At 24.9% G+C, this 26,312-nt stretch overlaps 3 protein-coding genes and 1 long non-coding RNA gene across 6 annotated transcripts; 2 read left to right on the top strand and 2 right to left on the bottom strand.

The window, feature by feature from the left end:
• The first annotated feature begins 7,180 nt into the window (after positions 1-7,180).
• Positions 7,181-12,042, top strand: LOC145831253 (uncharacterized). Of its 2 annotated transcripts, none has more exons than XM_082938424.1 (7): positions 7,181-7,485; positions 8,301-8,466; positions 8,781-8,989; positions 9,508-9,619; positions 9,759-9,856; positions 10,322-10,454; positions 11,908-12,042. In XM_082938424.1, exons 1-7 carry the CDS (start codon positions 7,381-7,383, stop codon positions 11,913-11,915), a joined length of 831 nt encoding a protein of 276 aa, XP_082794550.1. In that variant the 5' UTR covers positions 7,181-7,380; the 3' UTR covers positions 11,916-12,042. The 2 variants fall into 2 exon arrangements, with proteins under 2 accessions (XP_082794550.1, XP_082794551.1); XM_082938425.1 differs by having other exon boundaries at positions 7,181-7,446.
• Positions 12,043-12,557: 515 nt separating this feature from the next.
• On the top strand, positions 12,558-17,005 carry LOC145831252 (uncharacterized). Of its 2 annotated transcripts, none has more exons than XM_082938421.1 (9): positions 12,558-12,696; positions 12,870-12,949; positions 13,422-13,447; positions 13,932-14,067; positions 14,313-14,451; positions 14,755-14,915; positions 15,373-15,469; positions 15,615-15,712; positions 15,958-17,005. In XM_082938421.1, exons 1-9 carry the CDS (start codon positions 12,687-12,689, stop codon positions 16,066-16,068), a joined length of 858 nt encoding a protein of 285 aa, XP_082794547.1. In that variant the 5' UTR covers positions 12,558-12,686; the 3' UTR covers positions 16,069-17,005. The 2 variants fall into 2 exon arrangements, with proteins under 2 accessions (XP_082794547.1, XP_082794549.1); XM_082938423.1 differs by having other exon boundaries at positions 14,313-14,385.
• A 4,413-nt stretch (positions 17,006-21,418) lies between these two features.
• LOC145831474 (uncharacterized) lies at positions 21,419-23,920 on the bottom strand. The gene is made up of 3 exons (XR_014369676.1): positions 23,759-23,920; positions 22,502-22,612; positions 21,419-21,545 (listed from the first exon to the last, which is right to left on the bottom strand). It is a non-coding gene; the product is annotated as an uncharacterized LOC145831474 (long non-coding RNA).
• Positions 23,921-23,924: 4 nt separating this feature from the next.
• Positions 23,925-25,216, bottom strand: LOC145831473 (MYG1 exonuclease-like). The gene has a single exon (XM_082938744.1). It carries the CDS (start codon positions 25,167-25,169, stop codon positions 24,162-24,164), a length of 1,008 nt encoding a protein of 335 aa, XP_082794870.1. The 5' UTR covers positions 25,170-25,216; the 3' UTR covers positions 23,925-24,161.
• Between the last annotated feature and the right edge of the window lie 1,096 nt (positions 25,217-26,312).

Below are 26,312 nucleotides of genomic sequence, written 5' to 3' on the forward strand. Positions count from 1 at the left end.
CAGGTTGTAGAGTCCGTTGCACAAAAAATGTATGGTGATATGTTGAATTGTGTTGAAGGCAGAGACGTTAGTTTAAACTTGGTTTCTTATTTATCTTTATTTCATTTTAATAGTTTTACTATTAATTGCATTGATTTTATAAACGTTTGCCGGTAAGTTTTAGAAATACAAAATAATAAACATCTAATGATATTGTGTATACAAATATTTAAAAAAGAAAATACAGATTTAAAGTATTAGCCTTGCAATCATCAATTTTGTAAGTTTTTAAGTGGTATTTTCAACCGATTTACTTAAAAAAATGTATTTTAAATCTAATACTGTAAAAATCTATTAAAAAAAGGAAACAAATGGAATAATATGTACTTATATTTAATCAAAAGTTATTTTATTTCTTAATTTGAAGAATTTTTCACTAAAAAAAATTGTTATTTCATCTAACTTAAGAATTTTTTTATTTGTCTTCTAATGTTCTAAATTGAATATGATTCAATTTAAAAATACTTTTAATATGAGTATTATTGAACTTTGTAATATTTTACCTTTTTAAGCTATTAAATGACAATATTTTTAATCAAAACATATTAACAAAAGTTTGTCAATATAATAGATGAAATTCAGTTCTTATATAAAAGTTTGTCAACCGATTTGTTTATTAGCTAAAAATCATTAATGCAGCAAAAACAACTTCAAGTTAAAAAAAAAAAAACCTATAAACAAAACGTATGTTTTTAATAACGATCGAATTGATCCAGAGTTCAGATCCGATTTTTTAAGATTCTATATAGTCGGATCCTTAGTTTAAAAATTTATCCGGATCCGGCTGGATCTTGATTTCGAAAATGGATGCAGGATAGAATAAAGTAAAAATAGTTTTACTAATATTTTTATAGAAACAAAACGTATCTGTGAGTTAAGGTCTTAAATCAGTTTTAGAACACAGAACTTCTTTGAGATTTATTGTAACTTGTTTAAATATACACATTATTACAATATATATACCCGCGAAAATATATTTTCTTAATGGGATGCGGCATGCAAAAGATAAAAGTTCGGGATACAAGTATGTTAAAAAATTTTTTGAAAATTTCTTTAGATATCCTTTAGTTTGTAATGTTGAATATTACACTAGGTATTATGGATTTTTGATTAAGAATAAAAAAAAGTCTTAGATATCAATGTCAAGAAGTTTTTATAAGATATTACGCAAAAGAAAAGTTACTAGTAACTATATCTACAACAACGACCAGTAATTATTTTTTCGGTATTTAGCTCTCGACCACGTAATAACTGACGACCCCTGTTTTAAATTTACAAAAAACTAAGACGTCTAGTTCAACATTTAAAGATTCGAAAGTTCTAAATTCAGTTTATTCAATTAAAAAACAATGTTCGAGTCTTGTCGCAGTTTTTTACTTTGCAAACTCCTAAATTAATGCATAAACGTAATCATTTTTCTGAATAAAAAAAAAAAACGTTACAGTTTGATTTCAACAATTTTTCTGATGACCTCAAAGCTTTACCTCAACACCAAAACTTAAACTTCAATTGTGACGACATTATTAATTTATGCAAGTTTCTGATTCGCGACCACAATGCCATTAGAGCTTTTTACTTTTTGAAAAAGCTTCCCGACATGCACAAAAAAATTGGGGGTTGTTCTTCCTCAGACGTTTCCAACTCGCTTGGAATGGCTCTCTGTGTTTACAAAAAGGTAGTTTTTCGTTTATTTAAAAAATAATAAACTGTTATTTTTACTGTAAACCTTCAAGGTTTTCTGTTTTTTTTGACAGCTTCTAACTGCTTTTATAAGTATTAAAAAAAAAACAGTTATTATACAACTAATATAATTGTTTTTTAGAACTGCAAAAAAAAAAGTAGGTTTATCAACATTTTTTTTTTATATTAAATTAAAATATAGAAATGTAACTTAAACAACTCTTAAAAAAACAATTAAAAAAAGCATTAAATAGAGTTTAATAATTATTTTAGTCAAAGTATTTAGTTGTTTAATTTGTCAAAGTATTTAGTTTTTTAATTTGTCAAAATATCTTTTATTGAAAAAGTTAAAACATATAAAAAAAATTTTTGAAATAGTTACATTTTAGTTTTTCACAACCTATTCAGAAAATGTACGTTTTATTTTAATTTTATAGAAAAAATACTGTTTATATGCCAAATATTATTTTATATATTAGATATTTTAAATTAATATTATTTAAACACAAATAAACATAGTATTTAAATATTGCAAAAGTAAATAAGTGAAATAAACCTGTTTGCTTGTATCAGTATAATTAGTATTATTATGATATACTTATTTAATTAAATTTGTGACTGTGTAATTGTTTTAAAAAAGGTTATTAAATATTTTCAAAAGCTAACAATTTAAAACAATGACAGCTTAAATACTTTTTTTGTCTAACTTCATCAGAAAATCAATGTTTTGTTATAACTTTTGAGAAAAAAGAATACTTTGTATACGCCAACTTTTTGTTTACAATAGTTTTTTTAAATCGTTAAAAATCATGCATTAACTTGTGAAAACACACATAAAATATATTATTTTAAATTCAATAATAAGTCTAACAAACTTAATCAGTATTTTAAAAACTCTCCACCAAGCAAAATAAAATATAGCATTTAAATATTGCAAAAGTAAGTTAGGCAAATGAACCGGTAAACTCTCTACCAAGCGAATAAAACTTACAAAGTGAAAATATTTAAAGAAAAATAGAAATTAATTTATTGCAAAACTAAACAAGGCTTATAATTCCTTAAGTTATTCAAACAACTCTACACTAAGTAAAGAAAACTTTCAAAACCACTTTACTTATTTCGATTGCCATTCTTACAGCTTCGACTCGACGGGACATCCGACCAGTGCATCGAAGAAAGTTTCGCCCAGCTCGTTCTGGACGTCTTCGACGCCTACGAGAGCTGCCACGTCGGAAAAACCGACGGGAAAATCATCGAGAACAACGTGGTGGTGCTCATGGCCAGGTTCGTCACGGACCTCTGCGAGAAAGCGGCCGACGCCGACGACTTCTTCGACGACTTGCAAGGGCTGCGCTCCGGCTTCGGGCAGGAGAGCCGGGAAGGGGTGAAGATCAACGTGCTGATGTCGATGGTCCTCTTCCTGATCAAGGACGACGAGGATGACCACGAGGCGGCGCTGCTGATCCTGCTGAACGCTAACTCGTACAGCAGGAAGAACAAGACGACTCACTTCAACTACGCCGAAGTGACCGAAGAAATGATCGGAAACATGGAGGATTACTGATTTGCGAGTGAAGTTGATGAGTGTTTTGGTTTGCCGCTCGGCAGTTTGAATAAATTTTGGCAACTTTGCGAATTTTGTGTGTTTTGTGTTATTCTATTGTACTTATGCAGTTCTTTTTGAAACTAAAGTCGTAAAATTGTGTTCTGAAATGTGTAGTTATGTAAGAACTTTTTTTTAAATTTAATTAACTTAAGTTAAAAGTAATTAAGTTAACATTATCAAATAAAATTAATAAAATTTCCTAAAATACTCTAAACATTTAAATAAACGAAATACCAATACTCATAATTGACTGTTAAGTGTAATCACTATTTTTGTGTTTCTAAGGATATATCAGTTTAAAAACTAAAATCAAGTATATGGAATCATATTAGTGAAAATAATTCAAATATTAGTCCGAAAAACAAAAGTTAATACGGAGTTGATGTAAAGCTAATAAAACATTTGTACTTGGACTAAATTATCAGCTTGTATACAACTGTTTAGTAGTCTTTTTGTTATTTTCCAGTGTTATTAAAACTTATCAAACGGGAAATTTCAAAGTTGTATCTGCGCTTTATAAAATTGAATCGGTATTCAAGCATAGAAGAATTAGTTTAACTAATGCAAATTGTGTGTAAATTTTTTTTTGGTTTTGTCCAAGGCTCTTGCGTATTTTATTGGTTTCTTTGTTTTGTCACTACTAACTTTTTTATGTTGCTTATGGTGTTATAATTCCACAAAAACAACAATTCTGGATGTACTATAATAAATTTAAGCTGAAAAATGGGCTTAAACAGTATTACATACCAATTGCCGTAAAATTAGTTTAGTTTTTAATGTCAAAGACAACAAAACAAGTATTTAAAAGAAATTAAAAAGCAATACGGTTATAAGTCAAGCCATAATTAATCACGTTTATAAAGTTCTTTGTTTGGTAGGAATAAAGATAAGTTTACAAAACAAAAGCCGAAATACTAAGATAGTTGTTTTCAGGTTTTAACTTTAAAGTAAAACTTTTTTTACTTTTTGAAATTTCAACTTGAAAAACTTGAAGTTCTTAACGTTATTATAAAACATACTCTCGCGCTATTTAATTGTTTTTTTTTAACTAAAAAAATTACTAATCTTCTTGTGTATATAGTCTTTAAAAAATGCACTCCTTGCATAAGTACTTTTTGTTATTAAATAGTAAAAAAATAGTATAATGCTAAGAAAAAAAAGTTTGTAAAATACTTTTAACTATTTTAACCTTCATTAGTTTTCCAAACCAAAAATTACTACTTAAAAAAAATCATAATAAATTGTTTTATTTATGTTAAAGGCAAGAAAAGTTAAAACAATATTTATTTTATTTAACTATTAAAAAGAAAATTAAGTTTTTTGACAAATCATTTAATAACAAAACCTTTGATTTACTATGTTGTTAGAAACACTTAAAACAACATTTATTTTGTTTTATAGTGTATTCTAACAAGATAAGATAATCACAAAGTCTGAGAATAGTTATAAAATTAAATACAAATATATTAAATACTTTTTTATTATTACAGGAGAACAATCAACATAGTGCATATAGCTGTTCTATAAATAGTATTTTTGTTATTAGTATTTTATTGAATTTACGTGTATAACCGTCATGTTTTTGTGTTTTCTTAGATATACTGTTTTACTTTGCATAGTCTAATTCATATGTCAAACAAAAGATAAGTTCTTTTAATACACCATCATAGTTTCTAACATTTTTTATAAAATAGCTTCTTAATAACTTTTATTCAATATTTTTCAAATAATCATCAATTCTATTGAAGCAACGAAAGCAATTTTTTTTAAAGTAAATTAAATAAACAATTTTTGTTTAAACCTTAAAACTTCAAAGTATTTTGTTAACTTCTATATTTTTATTTTAAACGTTTCGTTGGTTTGATCAAACATATTTTTTCTAAGAAAACGTGTTGAAGTTACGTCTAAACCAATACCTTGAATGTTTAATTAGCCATTTGTTGCAATGAATTTATAACCAAATGGTTAGAACGTTTGTATTCACTTTTACTTTTGTTTTAAACATTTTTTTAAATAATCTTTTGTATACTGTTATTAAGTATGGGAGAAAATATGATTAAGTGCTACAGAGATAAAGATTACAAAAAAAATTAAATTAAAACTGACAAACTTTTTTTTTAAGATTTAATATTTTTGCATGTTTTTAAACTTTTAGTATTGAGTTTTATTGTACAACCTCAAGAAATTGGTAAGAAGTCAAATATATACTTAAATCAAATATAAAAACTGATAGTTTACATGTTTCAATTTATGAGTAATGCTGCTAGTTATGATATTTTGAAGTTGTTGGTTTAAGATATTCTAAATTGTTACCTAAGATTTTTCTAAAAAATTAAAGTGATAATGAGTTTTTTAAATGATAAAATGTTTATAATTAGATTTATCTAAATTTGAATTTTGAAAACTTTAATAAAAAGTATACAATAATCTTATAAAAACATATATTATAAACAACATGATTATAAAAAAAAGATTTATTTAAAATTAAATAAAAAACGTAACAAAATGTATATTGTTTTTTATATGTTTATTGTAAAATAATTTCTTATTCCTGTTAACTTTTTATTAATCTTAGTTACGTAAACAATTAAAATAAAAACGACGAAAAGTAAACAATGTTAAGTCTTTTACAAAAAAATAAACAAATAAATAGATACTTATTTCAAACAATTTGATTTTCATCGCGTGTAATTATGTTTGAAAAGTTTATTTTTTCTGTGGATGGTTTGATTTTTAAAGAAAAACGTGATTGTAAATAGTAACTTGATATAAACTCTTTTTACACCTTCTTTTTAAAGCTGTTTAAAATTCTTTAAAACATGATTTTTAAATAAGGATGTTAAAATTTTTGTAAAATTGGATTTATTTTATTTCTTATCTGTCGTATTTAAGTCATGCATGCTGTCAACTTTAAGTTAACATTAAAAAATGTTCTGATTTACAAAACATTTAATAAAAGGTTTTTGGTTTAAACTATTCAAAAACTATGCATAAAAGTTTGTACTAAAGCTGATAAAAAGCTTCGAAAAATTTATTATACTTATTTTACGTAACAAAATCTTTGTCTTTTAGGAAGTAGCTAGAACACACTTTACTTAAAAATAATAAGAGTTTACGGCTTCAATAATTTAAAGTTAGTTGCTTAGTTATAGTATTTTGTAGAATATATTGTTTAGTTTTTTTATAGTTTTTCATAGGAACGTTAATTTGTGAAAACAATCAAAATACATTTTTTAATTTTTACATTAAACAAACACGTATCTTTACATAAAAACAAAAGTTTAGTAAAGTCTCGCATCAGAGTAATTGTTACAAAAATATTTTTTTTTTAATTAATTTTTTAAAGGCTTTAGTGAAATCAAGGCTTATAGTTAATAGACAATTGTAGAATGTTTTTTAAATTTTAATCAAGTGTAAATGATACTTTTGTATTGCGTGATATTTTTTAAATGTAACGCTCAATCAAACTTGTACTAAAGCCAAAAACCTAAGCACATTAGCATTCCAGTACATTAAGGCGTAACAGAAAGATTAAGTTACGTTATTTGGAGTTAACTTTGGAAGAACTAAAGACCGGATGAATAAAAATATATGTCTAAAACGTCTGAATTCAAAAACTACTTGAAAAAAAGGAAGTTTATATCAATGCATTATTTTGTAGTTTCCGCATGATAGAATAACATAAGAAGCTAATCTTTTAAGACACTATCGAAGCGTTTCTACTTACTTAACATGTTTAATTCAATGTATTGTTTAAATTTCTCAAAACATTTTTTTTGTGCTCTCGAATTAAATTTGATTAACAAATTTAAATAAATTGTTTGGAAATATTCTTTTCAATAGACATCAGATCAGCTGTAGTCATGTTTAGAACATTTGGTTAATATAAGAACAGAATAAAAAAGTAGAAGTTGATTATACTTTTTCAATTTTGCAAAAAACGTTTTTAGATACTTTTTTACAATCTGAAAGCGATTTAGCGAACGACAAAAATAAACTTTGGTTTTTACGTTTGAAACGAAACTATATAACTAAAATTAAAAAGCAGATTTAAAATGTTTGGGCAGACTAGCTTGGAAGTAGTATCAGCAAGCAACAAAAAAGGTCTTCTTGTAGTACTAGTAAGTGGAAATTCAACAGTTAAACTGATTTGTGATTATGTTAGTAAACAGTAAATTAGTTTTTAAAAATACGAAATTGTTCTTGTTAAGATAAGTTTTGTTATTTTTATCAAAATAAGTCGAACAAAAACTTTTTGTTTTGAAATTATGATCTAAACCTTATAATAGAAAACTAAAGTATAAATACAATCATAGATAAACAAAACTATTTTCGCTTTTACTTTAATTAAATAGTTAGATAAGGCTATATATTCCTTTCAATAAAAGTTAAAAAATATATAAGTTCAATTGTTTCAACTGACAGTAAATATATCATTCAAATAGATTAAGTTTAAAAACCAGGAAATATTTTACTTCAAAGTATTTAATAAATAACTTGGGTTTTGCTAAAAAATATAAAGTTAAAAGATCAATTTACAAAACTAAAGTTATAATACGAGTGGAGTTTGTTATAAAATATCAAAACATTTTTTAAGTAGACCTAACTTATACAAACAAAATAAATTGATTTATAAAATATAGATTTAATTTTTTAATCAACACGTTATTTTATTTAGTTATAACTGTGTTTAATAGTTATAGAAAACTACTGTGTAAATAGATATTTATATGTTTCTCATACACTATTAAAAACTTTTTGAGCTTCTTACTTTGACTACCGAATTTTAAAACTTACGTCTGTAAGGAAAGTTAGTCAAGCTATATTAGATGAAATTTAGCTTTTTAGACTTAAAGTTTATACATTTAAATACCTGTCTGTAAACCTATTTTGAAAATAATACTCGTATTTTTTAACAAGTCAACGCCCTAATAATTTTCATATTTAAAACTGATTAAAAAAAATTATGCTACAGAATTTGATGATTGATACTACACAAGATGTTACAGATAATTCTGTTGATATCCAAAACTTGCAAAATCTTGCTACGAAACTTAGTTACGAATTTAACGCTTATGCTCCTAGAGGATTATTTAATTCAAGAAGTAAAAAAGGAATGATAAAAAACTACTTATTAGAAGGTATTTACTTTAAAACTAAAAAAATAGATTAAACTACTAAAAAAAGTAGTTTAACACTTAACTTTAAAAACATTGGTTTCACAAAAAGAAACTTGATATAATCTTAATTAAAATTTAATGGCTTCATTATACAACATTTACCTTAAAATAAATTTAAAAGGTTATTTTGTATATAAATGCAGTATAAAAGAAAGAAAATACACTGTAATTCAAATAAAACTTTTATTATAATTAAACATCCCTCGACTTTAGAAGTTTGGCTTAATTAAAAAATATGTTAGCAAGTTAAACTATTAATTAAGTTATCTTTTAAGCAAGAAAATTTGTTGAAGAACAATCAAGAAACTTCAAATGCTTGATGATTGTGGTACTAGCAAAATGTGAAAACGCTACCTCTACTAAACCGTACTTTTTTGATAATTCCCCAGACAGAATGGAATTTAATATCAACTTTTTGACAAATCCGTTTTGTGAAAACAACTTTTTATGTTTTAGGGAAAAACCAAAAATTTTTATTATATATGTAAGTGAAAATGTTTATTTTTTATTAAATAGTATTTCATATAACTAATATTATAACAACTTATTATATCTTGAGACAAATAAAACACTTAAAACGTGTAAGTTGTAATTTTTTTTGATAAAATAAAGTATATATTGCAGAAATAATAAAACCTTCACATTTGTTTTTTGTTACTGATAGTTTAGATACTCTAAACTTAAAGTACTTTAATTTTCAACTATTTAATTAAAACAAAGTTGTAACTCTGTAAAAGTTTTTAAAACTATTGAAATTTAGTTTTACAAAAGCTTTTTCTGATTCTTTTTAGTTCTAAAAAAAAAGCAAAATCTATAAAAAAGAAAAAAAAACACTTCCACATAAAGTATAAAATAACTGAAATAACTTTTTTCAAAGAAAACAGAAGGTTCTTTATTTTAGATTTCGATAATAAGAGATTTTTGCTATTCAAAGTATATATTAGTTATAATTCAGTACTAGATGTTAAATTATAATTTGTTCAACCTATTTACTTAACAAAGGCACCTGAAAAGCACAGAGCACAAGAAAGTGGAGCGGTAATGGAAGAAAGAACACCATCAACAAATACCCAGCTTGATACTGACTTTTTAATATGTATAGCAAGGCCTCCAGGTATATCGTATTTGATTTCTGTTCAATATTTAGGTATCAACAGAACATTTTAAGAATGTTTGTTTAAAAGTGTTCTTATTTTCAACACAAAGTTATTGACACACCATGAGTGTTGATAATTTTGAATATATATTTTTAGAAATGTTTTCAATGAAAAACGAACGATCGGAGGAATCGTTTTTTATTCACTGCCTTTGCAAAACACTTGAAGACCACCCACATAATGAAATACACGACGTATGTGGTTGCTTGTTGAAATATATTTGTTAATAAAAATAAGATTAACTTTTAATATTATAATTGTTTTGTTGTTGTTCTAACGATGATTGTTAAGTAGTTTTTACTTTTGTATAATGACACTAAAGATAGTAGTATTTATAGATCAGCCATTTAAATAATGTTATCGTATTCTATTTTATTTTTAATCGGGTTTAACAAAACTTCGACATGGCTTATTATAAAATAGTGTCAAAAATTTAAATTAAAAGCTTACTTTCTTTATACACTATTTAAATACAACGATACTTTTAAGTAAATCTTTTTACATGACGATGGTTAATAATTATTTATTTTCTAAAACCTATGAAGTTTAAGTTTTATTAATTGTAAAAGTTTTTTATAAATGCATTTTTTAACTTAGTTTCAATTTTTGTATAACTGGTCTTCTTAACACTATTTATACTTGATGAATTTATTAACTAGTCAATGAGAATGTTACGCAATAAAGCACGAGAACATGTTCAAAACTCTATAAGAAATTCTGGAAGGGAATATTTTCCTGTGGCAGACCTGCAAACACACTTTTCCCTGACTAACGATCTTTACCTCTTCCAAGGTTCATACAAAATATTTATATAATGTCTTAAGAAAAAAAATTATTTAAGCAAAATTTTTTGTTTTGTTAAACAACTTAGCTTTAATAAGTCGATTACAGTAACCTCTCGCTAATCTATGCACTCGTTTGGTTACGCACTCTCGTTTAGTAAAGCATTTTAGAGTTCTCAAAAGTACAAAAAAAGTTCTAGGTTTTAACAGGAATCCAGTTTTTTGGCAACTATAAAGGAAGGAACATTTCTAGAAAATTTAAAAAAAACATTTTGACGAATATAGGGGGCGTTAGAATTTAGACAAAGTTGAGCCTTCTATAAGGAACCTATTTAACTTTATGGTTTTTCTCTTTATACTTTAGGCTTTCTAACCCACCTTAGTACATTTAATTTAAACAATGTTAAATGTTTCATTCTTCTTAATACTTGTAGCGTAAAATTTCAATTCAGTTCAATGAATCCCTTATTCTTAGTTAATTTTTTCTTTGCCCATCTAAGATTAAACTTGTCTTGCAAGGTATTAGAGAAGTATTTTTCTCTAATACTTTGCAAGACAACTTTAATATTAGGTGAGAACGGAACAAAGTAGAAAAAATGCTCTGTATGCACAATTTTATTGAAAAAACTTTTTACATATATGTACAACTTGAATGATAATTACATTTGTAAAAAAAAGGAGAAAAATACCTAAATTGTATTGAGTTTTATTCAGAATATGAAAACAGCCAATATCTTAGGTATATTTGTTACACCTCGTTTAGTTATGATCTCTCGTTTAGTTACGCATTTTTGCTGTGAACACAGTATGAGTATATTCACGAGAGGTGACTGTATTTTTGATATTTTCTTGAACAGTTTAAAAAACAATTCTACCAATATTGAGTAAAGTAGTATAGTTTTCCATAACGATAGAAAAATACAACAAAAACAGTTATTTTTGTTCAAAACTTATCAAAAACTAAAGCATGTCATTCAAAACCTTATTTTGCAACAATAAATAATTGATACATTAAAAAAAAATTCTTTTACATTTGAGGTTGTTTTAAAAATTATTTTGTTTAGAACTAAATATTTTAAAACTAAAACAAGTTTTAAATACAGTTGAAAAAATTCTATTCATAAAGGTCTTGACGTTACAAAATATCAGTTTTAGAGTTAGATCAAACATAAGTTTTTGATTTTAACATACTTAGAAAGTTAGTGTGTGTTTACAGTTTTTAAATTCCAATTCCAAGTTAACTAGATAACTTTTTGTATATTACTTGAACTAAAACTACAAAAAAATTTTTATTACAGTTTCAAATTTAAAAACTAAACAACTAAGTTACTAATATTAATGTTTTTTAGTTTATGCTCATTAAAAAAATTGTAAGAAAAAAATCAAAACTGTAGTAATAGGTTAGCAATCAGTTTTTCTTTTTATTATTTTGTCTTATGCCATGATAAGATATAATTTTTCAGATTTCTGAGTAAAAATACATGGTGGCGCTACAGAACCTTTAGCTTTTCGTAAGCAGCATATTCATACAGTTCTACAAACATTTATACAAGAAATTTCAATTAAGAGACGAGGGTGGATAGTCTACGCTGAATCAATATATTTTTATTTTTTTTGGATAAAAAACAGACACATTTAATTAAATAGAGTTACAAAGAAACTTTTAGAAATTATATTGTTGAAATGGTTACGTGATAGGACAATAGCTTATGTAGTTTTGATACATTGTGGAAAAACAATAAATAAACAGTACATTTCAATAGAAAAATTTTTAGCTTTACTTTTTGAAGCTTTTTAAACTGTTTGGTTTTTACTTTTTTCTGCACAATTGAATTTTCATTAAAACAGATTCAACCTATACAAACTTTGATTAATACTATTTTGATATATACCAAAGTTCAAGATTTAGGACATATTAATCAAGTATAATGATTCTATAGTTTTAATATCTTATAAAAGCTAAATTCAAACTTTTGTGCAAATAGTTTGTTTTCAACATATATGTCACTTGATTGTTTGATTAAGCTTTTTATTTTTGTAAAAGTAAATATGCATTTATACGTCCTAGTGTTCATCAATCTTTATTTTAGGTAATTCAAAACTAAAAAAAAAGCTCTTACTTATTAATTTTAACTTGTACATATATAAAAAACAGACACTTTCGACATTAACTTTGTTTTCAGCTGTATTATTGAAGGGTAATAAAGTTAAAATGATAAGAAGACATTAAATCTATCAAAAAATGGATATTGGTTAGTATTTTGAATAAAATATCTGTACTTCATAAAATATTTTAGACATAACTGTTTACTAGATTAATTTAAAATCGACCGCAAAAATTCTGTATTAGAAAGTTATAAAAACTGAGTTTAATACTATTAAGAACTTTGTAATATTATTATTGGTTTTTAACAATGTTTCACAGGTAAAAGAATTGAAGAATTTGGTAGAATTGTCAGTGGGATTGCTTTGGGTGTTTCGCTTTTGTTTTCCAAAACAACAACGGTAAGATAGTAAAAGTTATTTTAATTAAAAAAGTATTTCAAACTTAAAAAGGAGTAGCAAGTTTTTTTTTTTTGAGTGTAGTTGATAGTGCTGCTTTTGTCATAATCTCAAAGTTTTTACGATTAACTCTGTTTGCTAACTGATTTCGATAGAACTAAGAAATTATAACAAAAACTTTATTATTTGTAAAATTTTAAATGAAATTGTAAGTTATAACTAAAACTTTTGAGTATTTTACTTTTTATGTTATTCATACTACTTATTTTACACTTACATCAAAAATTATTTGTAAACAACAGGAGAATCTAGTTTTATTATTTAAATGTTTCAATAGCATATTGAAGTTTCTAAAAACTTCATTTTCTTCTTGTGTTTACAAAAATGTTTCTGGTATTTATTTTAAATATTAATAAATTTCAACTTAAACATTTTTAAACTTAATGTAATGTTAACTTCTATTAATTTTACACAGGAAAACGATAATGTAGAATCTATAAGGTTAGTTTTTAGACAAAACTAATGCACTTTGATAACATAGCATTTCATACAGATTTTACTGCCAATTAAAGAATTTTTACTTTTTTTAAACAATTTTCAATGCTATAAAGATTTAATTAGAAATTACAGATTTTAGATATTTTATGGTTTGCACGAGTGTTGAGTAATTTAAAAATATAAGATTATTTCAATTTAAATAAGTTAACTTAATTTGTTTGAGTTGACTGTTGAATATTAAAAGTAGTTAAAAACTTACTTAAGTTTTATACTTTCACTAAAGGTTATATGACGTTTATACAATACAAATGAACAAAATAGATTATCAATTTTAGTATAACTTTTTTTTGTTTATTTTGAGCAGTATTTTATAAAGTAGTACAAGTTGTTCAAAGTATTTAACGATTTATTTTTAATAGTTTAAACATAACAAAGCTTTGCAAGAATTACTTCTTATTTATTGTTGAAATATATTAAATTTAATCAGTACAATAAAGCTCGACGATTATGAAAACAATGAAAAATACGACAAAGTTTCAAAAAAAGCAAACACTGTAGCTGAAGACTCTAGTAGCTATGATATGAACTCTTTAAAAAGAGGATCAATGATAGTTTCTTTTTTGGTAAATTTATAAGAAATGTGTATTTTTTAATAGCTAGTTAGACTTTTTATAACATATTTTTCAGTTATGATAAGTTTTGCTAAATTTTTAAAAGATTAAATAATGGTTTATAAATTAAGCTTTAATTATTCTAAAACTTAAGAGACTAAAATATTAAATTTTGTTTTTATTTTATTGATTGAAAGTTTTATAACTAATTTTTTGTAAAAAGAACTTTAATTCATAAACAAAGTTTTATTTTTCAGGGATTAGATCGACTTAAACAAAAAAACATAGTCAAACTAGAACGTGATGTGACAGATGTAGCTAAAACAATAGGTCTCAATGAAGTTATTTTTAGTAAAAAGTTTGATGTTGACGGAGTTATTCTTCAGATCGACAAATGTTAAGAAGTTTCAAATTAAAAAAAAAACAAGCACAATATAATTTAGACTATTGTTTAAACAGTTTTTATTATTGTTTTAAATCTTAGTTACTTTTAGCTTTCAAACATAATATTTTTTGTTTTATATAGGTATTTATATACCGTAAAAGTTTTATATTAGTTAAAGTGATGTACTGTTATAAAATTACTTTAGATAAATTTCAATAATATTTTACTTTTGTATTAACAAATAAAAAAATACTGTACTTACACATAAAACTTTGTTGCTCTCAAAAAAAAGTAAACTTTAGAACATTACACAGATAATGAGAAAGATCACAGTGAAGATTCCTGCTTTTTTCTATCACTTGTAGTTCAGGAAAAAAATAAAACCTCTTTTGAAATAGGGGGAATAAAAAGAATTTTTGATAAAATTTCTTCCATTGATAGTTTGCACGGAAAGCCTAAAATTATATTTATAGAAGTAAATCAATTCAATATTCTAAATAAATGAACGTAATTTTTATTTTAACTGTTTATATACAAGTTTATATATTTAAAACTTTTAAGCAAGTTTTAAAGTTAAGCTTTATCAAACATATTAAAAAAAATATCAATACTCAATAAAGTTAAAATTTAAATTTAATGTATCCATATATTTCAATATTGTGATATGAAAAGTTTACTAAATATAACATTTTCAACAAAGTGCTTAATTTTTGTACGAGTTATAAACTAAATTAGATATTAAAAGTTACACACATGGTTTGTCAGTATTTTTATAGAAAGAAGAATTAAAGTTTGTATTAAAGATTTATTCATTCAAGGACAATTGTATTGATAATGATTTTAATATAAATTATCTATATAAATTTATTTATGAAATTGTTTCAACAAGTATATAATGATTTATTTAAATACGAACTTTAATACGTTTTCAGAGATGCCATGGAGGTGAAGACAAAAGTTTATCAATCGTTGATGACATTTTTTCAGTAAACTTGAACGATTCTCTCATAATCTATTCTTGCTTAAAAAGTTTAACTTGTTTATAGCTTGTTAAGTCTTAAATTTTATTTCTATAAGTTTATTTTAAAAACATTACTTTATAAGTACTTACTGCGGTACTTACATAACTTTGTAACTATTGAATTATATAACGTCGTAAATGTTTATTTTAAAGCAAAATCAACGAACACTAAAGAGGTTCATTCATCTACATTCATAGAAAATCTTGCAAAAGAACTAAAACAAAATCACTCTGAAACAGAAGTTCATAAGGTTGTTATTGATTAATAATAATCATGTAAATACGTTTTATTTACGATTACTGTAACTTTTTTTTTGGAATTAAAAGATTTTTTTAACCAAATTCTGTTTAAAGTTTTGTAAGAATTTTCAAAACTTCACAGGTTAGTTAAAGCTTAAATAATTCTTATGCTTTATTTTGCTTAAAGTTGTACTAAAAAGTATTGTTTTTTATAAACCTTAAAAAGTCTTTGATTTTATAATAATTTTAATTACAGATTCTAACAAAAGTCAATAAAACAATGACAAAAGAAAAAAATAAAGCTGGTGTTTTAAAACAATTTATCAGTTATAGAACCTGTCTTACAAAAAAACTTTACTTAATGTAGCCGAAAAAATATTTGTTACTAAAAAATATTGCGTTTTTTCTGCACTTTTAAGTTTTGTGTTTTTTCAACGGCACTAGTATTTACAACTCACATATAAAAACTTTTCGACAGCAACTTGACTTTCAAATATTATTACAACTGATTAATAGTTATAATTCACTCTTTTTTTAGCTAAATTCATTTAATACAGTTATTTAAAAGTTCAATAATTAAAACAACTATTTTTAAATACAGTGTTTAAAACTTTCTTTATTCTCTAAATCGCTCTATATATATGATTTTTACTTGCTCACGTGTATGAGATCTTTAAACAGTTGCAAATCTATATGCCTACTCTTTTTTCATTTACGATAATTCCACTTTAAAACTGTTTAAACTTTTTAACTGTTGGCCTATACAATAAAACATTTATTATTATTATGAAAAAAAAAATTATGCTGAAAACAAGCGGATAGTAAACAATATATTTCGATCAAATTTAGATTTTTTTAAATATCATAAAAAGTTTTGCAGAAATAAAATGTTACTATCCTAATCATTAATTATAAAAGAACTTATGTTTTAATCATTAGGAAAACTTAATACTATAATTCAGCAATAAACAATTTGTACTAAACATTAATACAAAAGTGAACTAGCAATGATTAAAGTTTACTTAATATTACGTTAGTTCTGTGACATAAAATTCAAAAAAAAAATTTGATAACAAAATATAACAAAAAGTGAGCCTGCGAAAGACTTGATGAAAGAATCCAACTTCTTACTTACAAACGACTTCTGACACCTGATATAAAGCACATTTCAAATCTTTAATAGTTTTTTCGTAATTTCGAAACTCTATTTTTATTTAATTTGTGCAACATAATTAAAAATTAGACAGTTTGTAATTTAAGTTTTGTTTTTTTACGCTTTCTTTTAATAAAAACTTAGAAAATTACCTATTATATCAACAAAAACATCGGCGAAAGTCAGCAGAGCAGAAGCCTGGACTTTCGTATGCCGTGAGAAAAACTCAAGTTTAACAAAATGGTTGATCATACCAATTCGATCATCGGACCACAAGCTTTCGGTAGACTGAGACCTATTTTATGTGTAAAACGTTTATTGTTAGAAACATTACGTTGGAATATATTTGTAAAAGTTTTTTAATAGTTGTATGTTATAAGTAAAACTTTGATGGTTTGTATTACAAATAAAAATGTTAAAAACAAAATATTATAAATTAATTACGATGACAACTATATAAGCAATTTTATTAATTTCATACACTTAAGTAATTTAAAGAAGTTATATTAATTAAAACAGTGGTCGATAGTTTATATGTATGTAAGTTACTACATCTCAACATGGAAATAAAAATAAATTTAAAAAAAAACTGTTGAACACAAGCCATTTAGCAAATAGATTTTAATAAACAGTTCATAATTTTCCTGGACAATACGTTAAAAGGTATTCAAACGATGTACAACTAGATAACCGAAAGGTTCTTGCACCAATTTATTTTATCAATGTAATAATATTCTATGTTTAATTTACAACTTTCACATGCCATAAATAAGTCGTCTAGTAAATTTATCAAAACGCGAAATACAAAATAAGATTTAGATAATACATCCCTTAATTTAAGTTTAACTAATAACAATATATCGTGTACAATATACTTTGTAGTATCAAAAATTAAAACTAAGTTTTTACAAATAAAAAGAAACATTGTTTAAAACACTTTCGTTGTAAAAATAGATGATACACAGATCAAGAATAAAAAAGTACTGGAAAAATATGCTTCAAAAGAAACAAAAAACATTGTTTCACAACTTTGGTTTATAGACAAATAAAATCTTTAGTAAATTTTATTTATTAAAATAAAAAAATATTATATGTATTTAATTACAGAACGAGTTGAGTATTTGTAACAAATTGTTCTGAAATATTGTTTTTATCTTTATTTATATTTTATGTTAGCTAACAACCATACAAATTGATCTTCAATAGTTATTCTTTTGTAGAAAAAATTTTATACAAACTATTTCATACAATCAAAGGCCAACAACATCAACCTGAGTACAGATAAAATATCAGCAGTAAATGAACTATTTTTTGGTTGGTAACTTCCATTTCTAGCTAAATTTTCAGGAACTCCTTTGCCGTATTCTCTTACATAAACCACATTAATCATGGCTTATAAAGTATTTTGGTTTAGAAGTTTGATTTTTTAATATAGATTTTACTAAGAAACAGTTTCAAGCTCTACACCAAAGATTTTTATTAGCTCAGTGATTCAAGAAAAATAATATTTAGATATTAAAGAGGTTATAAAACATTTTACCAGATACGAAAGCTATGGACCAATAAATAATTAATTTTTGTTTACTCCTGATTTTATCTGTTTTCATGTTATTATTGTCGGCAATTTTTTGTGTTAACTAGATTAATCTTTTATTTAACTTGTCAAAAAGTTATGTTTATTTTACTCTAAATTTTTACTTTTCCGAAAAGTATCACTACCAAACTTAGTTTTTATGGTTGATTTTAAAAACGATATAAATAAGACAAAAAAAAATTTTACAGATAATTAGCACATTCTACATTTACAATTTTTTGAAATAAATAAAATTTAAGTTGTTAAAGCAATGTTAGTTCTTTCTTTTGTAAGTTTCTATTTTCTGATACTTTAATTTTTATTCACTTTGGAAAATTAGTAAAGCTAAAAAGGACTCACGCAAGAAGTCTATATTTTGAAAACTAAAAAAACTGTATACAAGGAAATTTTTGATTCTGAGGAAAATGTTTTAAATTATTAAGTTCTAAGTAATCCCTGTATAATGAATAAAATACGTAAGTTACTAAATATTATGGTTTAAAGCTGTACATGCAATTTCTTATACTGATGGTCTTCACTTTGTGCGTCTTTGCATAATACTATTCATAAAAATAGTTATGCTGTGTTAAGATAATTAAGTAAGGCAAAAGGATTTTTCAACTGACGTTTGCGGAGTATTTTTCTACCAAGAAGCTATTTTATAACATAATTTAATATTTTTTAACTCCTAACATACATGGCAAGACTTTTAAAACATAAAGTACATGTTTTCAAAGTAACTTTTAATATAGTGTTTTGGGTGCTCATTTATCCTCCGATAATTTTCGGTGTAAAACTTTAAAAACCACTGCTTTATACAGCTTATTTACAAAGTTTATAAGTAGGAATTAATCGTTTGTTAATCGACATGCTTGAGCATTAATGTATTTAAATAATAAGATTCCAATTTATAGACAAATGTAGATGATAAATAACTTAGAATAACCCTTATTAACAGGCTTCGCACACAAAACTGGTGCAGTTTTATACTGACATTTTTTCTAATTTCCCGCTTGTTAATTGGGCTTATAATCAAACGAAACTTGTAATGTTTTAGCCTGTTAATAATACAGGGTTACCACTCGTTGTTTCTAAATTTCTTCTAAATTTTTGAAAGTGCACATTTCTAGGTTAAACTTCAGGTAAAAAAATGAGATAAATAGTGTAAAAACATTGAAAAGATACTGTAAGGCTACTTTAAAAATGGTTTTTAACAAAATAAAACTTGATGATGACAATTATTTTCATTTATATGATAGATTTTTTGAGTTAAATCTAAATTTTACTTCTGAACAAGTGAAAGTTGTTAAAATTCCAAGTTTTTTTAGTAATTTTTGTTTGAAATTCCAGGTATCTTTCAAAATTTCTCAAATTCCAGGTTTTTTAGCCTAAATTGTCAAATTCAAATTTAAGTGGCATCCCTGATAATAAGACTACAAAGCACTTTTTTAACTTCTAATTATTTTACTAGGTATGACCCAGGAAAATATTACAAGAATTTGATTTGCCATGTAACCGCTTTTAGGCATATTTAACATTCTATTTTATAAAGTTTGTTTACAGAACTTTGGCTACTGACACCAAATGATTAATCTAATAAAAAAAAAAAAAAATTTTAATTCTTTTAAAAATTCAGAATATTTACGGTGAAAAAAACCGGCATTTTTCGAAAAAAATTATAGCCTGACGCGTATGAACCCTGATTTTAATATATATATATATATATATATCTATAAAATATCAAAAGTAATGGTACTGGAGGATATCAGTAAGGTTTCATAAAGTCACAAGCTTGCTGCACGTACTTTTTTGAGATACTAAAAACAACTAAAGGTAGTAGCAATTTTGAATTCTCAACTGTTAAAAAAATACCATGCGTACATACATTAAATACAAAACATGAATATTAAGCAGTAAAACATTATGTGCTAAAAGATGCAAACGATTAAGAAACTTTTACTCAAGTGCCATTGAAATTACTACACTTGCACAATAAAACAGTTTTATATGCAAACAAGTATTTTAAACATTTTTAAACATCTCAAGTGGAACAACATCAAAATTAAAAGCTAGAAATTAATTAAAGTAGGGGTAAACGAGTTTAAAAATTAGGCTTTCTACTTTGTTTTGAACCACTTGAGTCTAATGGATAAGTTTTCTTTGAAATTAAATGCTTATTGGTAATCACAAAGTATCAATTATCTTTATAAGCTTTATAAAATAAGATAATTATATATTTTTTATAACAAAAATAGCAGAAAAATAGTTACTTTTTATGATCATGATGGTTTGTAAGCATCAACTCTGTACAAAGAAAAATGTTACAACACTTTTAGCAAAACTAAGCTTGATGCTACTTTATATTCTGTTTTGCTTAAATTAAACCTTTAAAAAATTTTAGAAACACCATCTTTAAATTTCCACAAGCTTGCATAAATTTCATACTGTAAGCAATGTTTGAAAAATTTTCATTTTAAAACTGATGGTTTTGTTAAACCAATGATTTTTTCAACCATTAGCTTGAATAACAGGAACAATATTTTTATGACAATTACAAAATAAAACTTTCATTTATCTAAAACAAATAAAATTGTCTATGGCAAAGGTTTAAAAAAACATCTATAAGTCATACTTCTGACTTCACAAAACTAAAACTAAATAAAAAACGCACATTTTGAAATATTACGAATTTTTTTAGAACATGTAGTACAAGATTTATGAGAAAAAGCTATTTATTAATGACTCAGCGAGAAAAAACAACTTGCATATTTTTAGTTTACCTCAATATTTGCAAAAAAAATAAAGAAATAAAACAAAATTTGAACAAATCAAAAACGTACATACATTTGAGAAACTAAATATTAATCAAAAATAGTACTCCAATTCATTTAAAATTTTATTTGTTTGAATATTATAAACTTTTTTATATATGTTAGTACTTTCTTACTAAAATCTATCAAAAATGTGTTCAAAACATTTATGATTTTTTATGCAAGTTAAAAAATTGTTTTATTTTAGAATAGGAACTCTCTTATATTTAATAAGAATTTAAATAATAAGTCACAAAATGAACTACAAAATATGATCCAAGTAGTATTTCCAAATTTCTGCATAGCACCTAAAGGTATTAACAAAATTAATTTCAAATTTAAATATAAGTTATATACATTTCTTTAGTAGTATTATATTAATTAGTTTCAACATTGCTTATTTTTCGCAACCATAAATACGAACAGACTTTGCTGAATAGGATTACATACTAAAAACAATTTTATGGAGTTTGTTGGTTGCTTTTTTTAACAGAACATAATAAAAAAAAAGTTAGTTCTTGAAAAAAATAAAAAAAGATTAAAACAACATTAGCTCCTAAGATATGCCAGAAATTTCATATTATCAAAATTATAATCTTTTTTTTTCTGCATTACTTTAATAAAATAAAGTTATAAAAAAATATATGTGTCTTACATAAAAATAAATATATATGTATAATATCGCTTGGCAACTAAAAATAAGAAAATAGTTTTAATTAAACCTGTTCAGCTAGTTATTCAATTAAAAGAAATATTCTAACTTTCAATCTATTAGTATAATTTTTTTCAAAGAAATATATCTGATACTAGAAGTAAAATCAAGTAAGGTTATTGTTATTCACTTTTATCCTAAATAAATAACTCAAAAACAACAAATGTTAGTAAATTTATTTTTTAAATTTATCATTTTATACATTTGAAATCATATCAAAAATTTATAGCATAATTTGAAGATTTTGAAACTAAATTATTTTAGACTCCGTAAAAAAACATATCAGTAAAATTTTTACTGTATAGTTATTTAAAATTAATTCTAAAAAATATAGACTTTAAATATTTATAAAAGAGTAGTTGGAATTAAATAAAAAAAATTTTTGTCCAACTGAAAATTACTTAACTAAAAAAATAATAAATAAGATTAGTAAAAAAAGATATTATCTCTTATCTCAAAGCACTACAAAATGACTAAAACTACAGCAAAAAAATTGGTAAAATTTAAGAAAATATGTTGTATTCTAAAATTTGATTAAAACACTAAATTTACTTTGATTTAGTGGATTAGCTTTATTTCTTCAAAAGTATTTAGTTCACTATTTGACCTTCTTTTGATCATTTTTCCCTGTTTGTTTGAGTTTCTTCTTTACTCAACAATTCTCTACAAAAAAAAAATTGAAAGATGGATACAAATAAATTATAAACCCTATAGTTACACAACAAACTTATTCAGCAAAAAAATAAAAATCTTAAAAATCATATCAGTAACAGGGTGCTAAAAACTATTAGGAAACTTATAAGGATATTAAAGTTTATTAGGACATTAACTGCAATTTTTCCAGCCATTTAGCATTTAACCGCAAAGCCTAGACAATGTTAAAGTAGGTAATGCAGTTAAGGGGTAGGTCAATATTGTTTTTTACAAGCTAACCTAAGTTTTTAGATATTGAAACTTTATTTATTTGTTTAGATATAAGGATTAAAGTTAGTGAGTTACTTAGGTTATGTGTTAAAGGTGCTTATAAAACAACAGACTAATCCTACATTTTGTAATCATTTGTCAAATTTTGCAAATGGTTTGTAACTAATTTAAAAACTGTTCAATTTATAAGTAACTTATATTGAAAAGTTATTTGTTTCAATAGTTATTTTATACAGTATTTTGGTCATTAAAAATTAAACTTTTTTTAAATTTTTATGTTTGAAACTCTTTACATAAAAATTTGTTTAAAATTCCAAGTAAATATAATGCTTAAATGCCAGGTTTTATCTGGTAAATGGCCACCTTGTTATAGATTTCTGATATAAGGACAGTTAAACAAATATATAGTTATATTTACATAAAATTGTAAGGATTTCTTAAAAACCTAACTTAAATCTTTATTAAACCGAATTAAATCAAGAAATATATTTCTAATAAATGTTGACCTATATAACACTGAAATATTAAAACAGATATAAGTAATGATTGCTTAACTTTGATTCAAGTATATTTTTCTTATCTGACTACTAATTTTAACAAAATATATTAAAAATATTATTTAAGAATTTTACTCATTTGTTTAAAAGTAGAAAGATCAACTAATTCAAGTGATTGATTTTTTTTACCATTATGATGCCTAATTACATCCTAGAAGCAATAAGTACTATTTATATATTTTTAAGATTCCATTGTTATACGAGTAGACAATTATGAAAAGTATAGTTTTGTTACCTGCTATAAGAAGTAAGTAAATTTCAGTAACAAAATAAATCAAATTCATTATCAGACTTTTTCTTAAATTTTACAAGTAAAAAATCAACTAACTCAAGTGGTTGCTTCATCACATTATCATGCTGCCTATTTACATCTTATAAGCAACTTCTTTCTTCTTATTATTAATTTCAACAATGCTTGTTTGTTGCTGCAGCAAACTACAGGACCCATTGCTAGTTTAACAGTAATGTCATTAAAACTTCTGTCTTAATATTAGCTACAATGATAAAATTACATCTATTATTTTTTCTTTAAAGTAAAAGCTTTAATAAAAAATTGACTATAACATAAGTTTTTTAAAGGTATTTAAATAGAGTTAGTTGATATTAAATAAACAAACTTAAAGAATTAGAAAACTTATTTGGTTATTTGTGGTAGATTTTACTAACAACTTAAAAATTTATCGTTCAATGTAATTTAAATAAACTGTCAAGTAAACTATTCATAAAAATGTTTAAATTTGAACACTAAGTTGGGCCATCTTTAAAGCTCCTTCAAAACATTTGTTTCCTCCAATGAAACCGCCAGAGTGCACAAAAATGCAGTCTTCAATACCACTCAAGGCATCTAATTCCTTGTCTCTAACTCCACACCATTCCTTCTTGATGGATTTTCTGTTGGTGAAGCTGTCTAAAGCCTTTGGTACGCACTGGATCCTCCAATTTGACCCCTTGTCTGGGTATAAAACGTACAAAATTTCTCCTCCAACATTGTTTTCTTTTTCAATATCAAACAAATGTTCTTTCCACGGGCAAGACATGTTGAGCTTGACAATTTTACCAGATGGGTCAACTTCTTTTCTGGATTCAAAAGCTTCCTCAACAACTTTCCTTGCAGGCAACCAAGCTTTCAGGTAGTAGTTTATCTTGTCTTCAAAAACCTCCCCAACAGCTTGCATGGCTTTGTAAAATCCCGCCTCTTCCTTCTTGCAGTCTGCATCATCCTCATTCCAGAGAGGGTTGAATGAATTGACCCTACTGGCAATTGTTGTGGTCACCTTGTACCTGGGGGTCCCATCATACTGGTTCACACCATTATCAACTCCATCTACTTCCTCAATGAAGTTCTGGTACATTTTGTTGTACAAAAGCTGCAGCACTTTTTCATTTGACTCCTTATAGAACGTCTGGATGACTTGCCTGCCAAAGTGGAAGTAAACTAGCCCTGCGCTGCTGAGTTTGGTGGTCCACTTGTTTGTGCTGTCAAGGGAATTCATGGTATCTGTAAACTCTTTCTGGTGGTGGTCGTAGCGATGGTTGTCAGGGCTGTACTTGCCACCAACATCAACAACTATGTTACACTCATTGTAAACATCAGGGTTTCTGCTGCGAAGGATGGTGGCTTCCTTGTACTGGGGCAATTGTTTGAGCATCCAGCATGCAAGGACTTCGTCGCAGTGGAAGTGCCCGTTGTGAGTGCCGATTTTGACTTGACTGCACATCTTTTTTGGTGGGGGTGTCATGAAAAACCTTCTTAAAACTTTAGTGAAAATAGTGATAACGTATAAATTAACCTGAAATTATGATATATGATAAAAAACATTACTTTAAGTTTAAAAAATCTTTTTTTAAATAAGTTAAAAAATAAAGTGTATATTTGATTTAAATAGTTATAGAACAACTCAGGGTTGCCATTCTTTGAGTCAAACAGATTGCCCTGAATCACCGTGATGTTTTTTTAATCCTTAAATTTGCCACTGGCGCAAACTACTTATACTTCATGTTCTTTTTAATAATTAAAAGGAAGGTTGTATAAGTATACTTCTGCATTAGATGTTCATTAAACTTATAAGAAATACTGTTTTTAAGATTTAATGTTAGAAGTTTAATTTAATTGAGATTAAAAATATAAAATTGTAGATATTTTTATGTAACCATGTTAACTAATTTCATATATAAAAGAAAATAGTTTGAATTTTATTTTTGACATTTAGTTGACTAACTTTAATCTTACCACATAAAGAATTCACTTGAATGAATTTTAATTTAACAATTTAATAAAAACTAAAACCATAATAAATATTTATTCTAGATTTAACACAAAAACTACCATTTTATTTCTCAGAATAGTGAAAAACTAGTGAAGAGCTTAATTTTTTTTAATCATTCAAAATCAATAAATATCATGTTCTTGAACATAATTAGTTATATAAAATAACAAAACATTGAAACCAAGTCAAGTAAATATTATTATAGATCTAGAAAAAAAATTCCTGAGATTTATAAAAGATTTAAAATCTATTCTAATACTTTTTTTTATATCATAACTGTTCTGAGTCTTCCTAAGCTAAAAAAATCAAAATATTGAATGTCATCCTGTTACGCTGGGTGTGGGACAACTCGGCACATTAATTTCTAAAAAATCTTTACAAACAAAAGCAATCATGTAAATGATCTTTTTTTATTTTTGACTATGACTCTAGTTCTTTTATTTAAAACAGGTTGGAGAAGGGTTAAAAACGTATCAAAATAGCAAACCAATTTTAATAAAATATAACAATGAAAAGTACATAAAGCTTATTTTATCACACTTACACACTTTTAATATCAATATTAGAATTTATATAAACTTATTGTTAAACTTTTATTGCGTTACGCCGTTTCCC

Source organism: Thalia democratica, chromosome 3 (assembly GCF_965202585.1).
Source record: "Thalia democratica chromosome 3, ktThaDemo2.hap1.1, whole genome shotgun sequence".
Taxonomy (NCBI): domain Eukaryota; kingdom Metazoa; phylum Chordata; class Thaliacea; order Salpida; family Salpidae; genus Thalia; species Thalia democratica.